This window comes from Aphanomyces invadans, assembly GCF_000520115.1.
Source record: "Aphanomyces invadans strain NJM9701 unplaced genomic scaffold supercont1.17, whole genome shotgun sequence".
Classification (NCBI taxonomy): Eukaryota; Oomycota; class Saprolegniomycetes; order Saprolegniales; family Verrucalvaceae; genus Aphanomyces; species Aphanomyces invadans.
In genome coordinates, this window is record NW_008580162.1 from 876,297 (window position 1) to 878,621 (window position 2,325).

Genomic DNA, 2,325 nt, shown 5'->3' on the forward strand with positions numbered 1-2,325 from the left:
GCCGATCAATCGGTAGTGTCGCCAACGTTTCTGGCGCGCGTCGAAAATATCGGTAACTTTACGTTGGCGGTGCGCCAACTGGACCGACCGATCGAGTAGGGAGGCTTCATGGAGGCCATGAAACTTACAGTGGAAGGAGAAGTCAAGCCGCGGTTGACGTTCGACACGGCCGAAGGAACGTTGGTGTTATCGAACCTGAAGTGCTGGGTGGTCGTGATGCCACTGCAAGACGGCCTGGACGACGTTATCGTCAGTCGCGATGTGATGGCTCGACGGGGATACTGCCCTCATTTGTTGCTGGCGCAAGTGTGTACGACCTCAATCAGCTGGGCGACAAGGAGACCCCGCTGATTGCAGCCATGAAGGTGGTTCAGACGATAAACAAGCCTACATCGTTTCCCGAAGAAGCCTCGCTCTACCCTGAAGAAGAGCGAGCGAGTTTCCCAGATTTGAAATCTGGGTGATCGTTGGAAGTCGATCGAATGGCGGTGCGAGCGAAGCTCGCAGAGAAGGTGCACGACTACGAAGTCGCAGGGTGCGGTGACGATTTCGCGACACAGCTGTCGAAGCTGTTGGTCCGCTACGAAGACGTGTTTCGACTCACACTTGGTCGAGACCCGCCCGTCGACGTGGCGCCCTTAGTCGTGACGTTGAAGCAAGGCGCCGAACCTGTGCGGTGCAAGGCGCGCCGCTACTCGAAAGAGCAACGTGATTTCATGGCGAATCACGTTGCTGAGTTGGTGGCAGCGGGGCTGTGCTATCGAAACCCCCGCTCGAAATGGTGCTCGGCACCATTAATCGTCAAGAAACCCGATGCGAACGATTTTCGCATGACCGTCGACGTCCGTCCGGGACGTGATCTTGGATCACCTGGCCGGCGCAGAAGTGTTCTTTATCCTTGACTTCTTCAAGGGTTACTGGCAGTTTGCGCTGGACAAGACGTCGCAAGAAATGCTCTCGTTCCTCATGGATACGGGCGTTTACACGCCGACGCGAGTGCTGATGGGCGGAACCGACAGCGTGGCGTACTGCCAATCGTCGGTTCAAGAAATGTTCGCGAGCGATTTGTACAAGTCGCTCTTGGTTTGGTTGGGCGATTTGCTTGGATACGAGAAGTCCAAGCAAGGTTGCTGGCGGCGCTCGAACGTGTGCAGGTGATTTGCCAGGAGCGCGGCCTCAAGCTGAATCCCAAGAAGTGTCGGTTCTATGAGACCGAAGCTCGCTGGCGTGGACGAATCGTGTCGTCCGCAGGCGTCAAGCATGATCCCGAATGCATCAAGGCGTCAAAAGAGCTGAAGATGCCGGTGACCGGCCAAGACCTTCATCAGTTTCTATGCGCCGTGAATTAGATGCGCATGTCAATAATCCCAAGGTACAATGTGATTGTACAACGATGACCGATCTGTGGAGTCGGTCTACAAGGCGGCGGGCGGTCGAACACGCCAAAAGGTGGCCAAGGTCCTCCTTGCTGAGGTGGGGTGGAACGCTGACCACGCAGCGTGTTTGGATCAGTGCAAGGAAGCGCTCAGCCGAGTGGTGACCCTAGCTCACCAGAAGCAAGGTTGGCTGATTTGTGTGTTTGCCGATGCCAGCGATTTGCATTGGGGTGGCCTCGTGACTCAAATCCCACGCGATCAAGTGGATCGCGAACTGGACAGTCAAGACCACGAGTCGCTGATGTTTCTGAGCGGCACGACTTCTGGCGCCGCTTAACGATGGGCGATTGTCGAGAAGGAGGCGTTCTCGATCGTTGAGTGTCTGAAGCGGGCAGACTATCTTCTGCACAAGCCCGGTGGATTTGCGTTGTTCACCGACCACGCAAACCTCAAGTTCATTTTCCACCCGGCGTCCGTGAACGTCGCGATTCCCAAGTATACGGCAGCTGGATCGCTGGGCGTTGCTTTGATGGGGTACGATTATACCATTTACGACATCTCGGGGGATTTTCACGTGTGGGCTGGCCTGTTGTCCCGTTGGGGGCAAAGCCCATTTTGGTTTGCCCCATTGTCCACGTGCCATTGAAGATTTCGCCGTTGCGAAGTGATGACATTGTGTGGCCAACGATGGCAGAGGTGGTGGACGAACAAGTCCAAGCCATCGGTCGAGGTGATTTTCCCTCGGCAGATTGGGCCGAGGATCAAGTGGGGATTGATGGCGAGCCAGTGCCATTGTTGAAGACGTCACGGGTGCGGTGTGGATCCCCACCGCTGCAAGCGGTCTCCAAATGCGCCTGTGTGTGGTGGCGCATTTTGGTGTCGGTGGACACCGCGGAATTACCGCGACGAAACAAGTCCTCGGCGAGCGGTTTTGGTGGTCCGACATGGC

At 56.3% G+C, this 2,325-nt stretch overlaps 1 protein-coding gene across 1 annotated transcript; it reads left to right on the top strand.

Annotated features, from left to right (window-relative positions):
* Window positions 1-108: 108 nt before the first annotated feature.
* On the top strand, window positions 109-1,713 carry H310_08460 (hypothetical protein; the record flags this gene model as incomplete). Its single annotated transcript, XM_008874193.1, has 6 exons — window positions 109-310; window positions 358-438; window positions 508-846; window positions 884-1,083; window positions 1,155-1,340; window positions 1,411-1,713. The coding sequence occupies 6 exons, from the start codon at window positions 109-111 to the stop codon at window positions 1,711-1,713; spliced, it is 1,311 nt and encodes a 436-aa protein (XP_008872415.1).
* Between the last annotated feature and the right edge of the window lie 612 nt (window positions 1,714-2,325).